The 2,384-nt window shown below is 42.4% G+C and overlaps 1 protein-coding gene across 1 annotated transcript; it reads right to left on the reverse strand.

Annotated features, from left to right (window-relative positions):
• LOC109826442 (60S acidic ribosomal protein P0-like) lies at positions 614-1,177 on the reverse strand. Its single transcript, XM_020393472.1, has 2 exons — positions 1,021-1,177; positions 614-954 (listed from the first exon to the last, which is right to left on the reverse strand). Exons 1-2 carry the CDS (start codon positions 1,175-1,177, stop codon positions 614-616), a joined length of 498 nt encoding a protein of 165 aa, XP_020249061.1.

Raw genomic sequence — 2,384 nt, forward strand, 5'->3', positions numbered from 1 at the left:
CGTCGTTGAATTGTAACTCTTCTCGATCTGTGTGAAAAGTCCTCTATTTGCAACCTTCATTTGTCGGCACGAAAGCTATTTGATTGTAGCTTTCATTGTTGAAGCTTGACGGGAATCAATCATCCATAGTGATTTTTAGACGAATATTTGCCCACAGCTCTCTACCAAGCAACTCACCAACTAAGTCCAACCTTTTATTTCTGAAATTATTACACTGCTCATCAGCATCTCTAATAGTTGCTAATATAATATTAGTCATGTTGTTGTCGCAGCCATCAAGATCAATCATCTCGGAGATGAGGTCGTATTTGTAGTGATTGTAGAGTTGCGGATGCAGTGATTATAAAGTCGTCTGATTGTAACTTCCATTGTCGGGGTTTAATAGGGATTAGCTATCCATTGTAATTTTTAGACAGCCTACAGAACCCCCTCCAAAGTTTTTGAAAGTTCACGGTTGACTGGGACGAATTTTCGGAATACTTTGGATCCCAAAAATTTAGTTGATTGTTCACTTCGTCAGATTTGAGAATATTGCGAACCTGGTTGTTGGAATGTCGAAGTCCTGCTTCCTCGAACCAAACAAGATAGCTTTTGAGTCTTGATAACAACGAACTTAGTCAAACAAACTAAAGCCCAAGTCATCGTCTGATTCGCCGACAGGCTCGTCCTTTTTCCCTTTTTCCTCAAAGGCAAGAACAGTAGCGTTCTCAATAGATACAACAGAGATAACAACAACAACAAGGACGTTCTTGTAGGCATTGACGAACATGTGAAGCGCAGCTACAAGAGTTGGGTAAGAGAGGGTGAAGGATAGCGAAGCAACCATAGAAACACCATCTGCAAACTTGTCAGCGAGGTTGTCTTTCGTGAGATCGAGTAATTCTGGGCTTAAGACAGATCCATTGTCATAGACAGGGAGAATCGCAAGCCCACATGGGAGGGGCTTTATCCTAACTGTGGTTAGGAGGACAACTTCAGAAGATTCTTACTCTATTTCTTTTCTTGATCAGCTCAACTCACTCTTTGTTGGAATGTTAAGCCACTTAGAAGAATGGTTTGCGCGCTGGGTCGAATCGGCTTTTGTGTTGCTGATTATAATCTGCCTGTACCCATCCAATAGGCTCCACAGTGGAGTTGTCTGTTTCTTCTCGGCCTTAGTCACTTTGACAGCTGACATCAGACCCCCTCTATTTATTTGAACATATGTTTTGGCTTTGAGCATCGAAGAATTCGTTTGGTTGAGTTAGCACGCACAGGTAGATTTCCTGTGTCATAGAATGGAAACGCAGAGTTGAATCCTGCATTCAGAAGTTCAACCAATGCAGACGCACAGGTAGATTTCTTTGTGCTAAAACATTAAAACGCAGGGTTGAACTCTGCATTCGGAAGTTCAAGCAACGCTGACGCACAGGTAGATTTCTTTGTGATAAAACATTAAAACGCAAGGTTGAACTCTGCGTTCGGAAGTTCAAGCAATGCTGACGCACAGGCCACGTTCGGTGGGATTCTGGGCCTAGAATCTCGCCCCGATTTGACAGCTCATAGCTGTCTATAAATAGACCACTAAGGGTCAAATCAAAAGTCATCTGACTTTTTGCCTCCTCTTTTTTGAAAGATTTTTAACGAAGACTCTTCATTTTTTTACTCCGGCGAACCATGTTCATCCTCTCCGATCTTCATCTTCCATGGGTCCGAAAAAGAAGACCGTTACTTGTCCAAGATCGACCGCTATCGCCCACAGGCTTCCCTCGTCGGTGGTAAGTACCGAACTCCACGGCCACCAAACTTGCTTCGGCGAGATCTCTGAAAACCCTAGATGGGTTCTTGTGAACGAGGAAGACGACTCGTTTTGATTCTGTAACACAGAGTTGGGACTCTGCGTTTTGAATTTGAAACGTTTAGGCTTGACCTCTGCGTTAACAAATTTTTAACGCCAGATCTGAACTGTGCGTTTGGAAATTTAACACAGAGTTCGACCTCTGCGTTGATAAACTTTAACGCCAGGTCTTTACTGTGCGTTTGGAAATTTAACGCAGAGTTCAACCTCTGCGTTGATAAACTTTTAATGCCAGATCTGAACTGTGCGTTTGGACATTTAACGCAGAGTTCAACCTCTGCGTTGATAAACTTTTAACGCCAGATCTGAACTGTGCGTTTGGACATTTAACGCAGAGTTCGACCTCTGCGTTGATAAACTTTTAACGCCAGATCTGAACTGTGCGTTTGGAAGCTTAACGCAGAGTTCGACCTCTGCGTTAATAAGCTTTTGAACGCCATATTTGAGTTGTGTGCTTGAATGCTTTCTCTCTTTCTAGAGATTTAATTAAAGTTCCCTTTTGTTTTTATTTCCTCATTGACTAACTGAGTACTTTTCTCTTTTTGCA

Source organism: Asparagus officinalis, chromosome 10, assembly GCF_001876935.1.
Source record: "Asparagus officinalis chromosome 10, Aspof.V1, whole genome shotgun sequence".
Taxonomy (NCBI): domain Eukaryota; kingdom Viridiplantae; phylum Streptophyta; class Magnoliopsida; order Asparagales; family Asparagaceae; genus Asparagus; species Asparagus officinalis.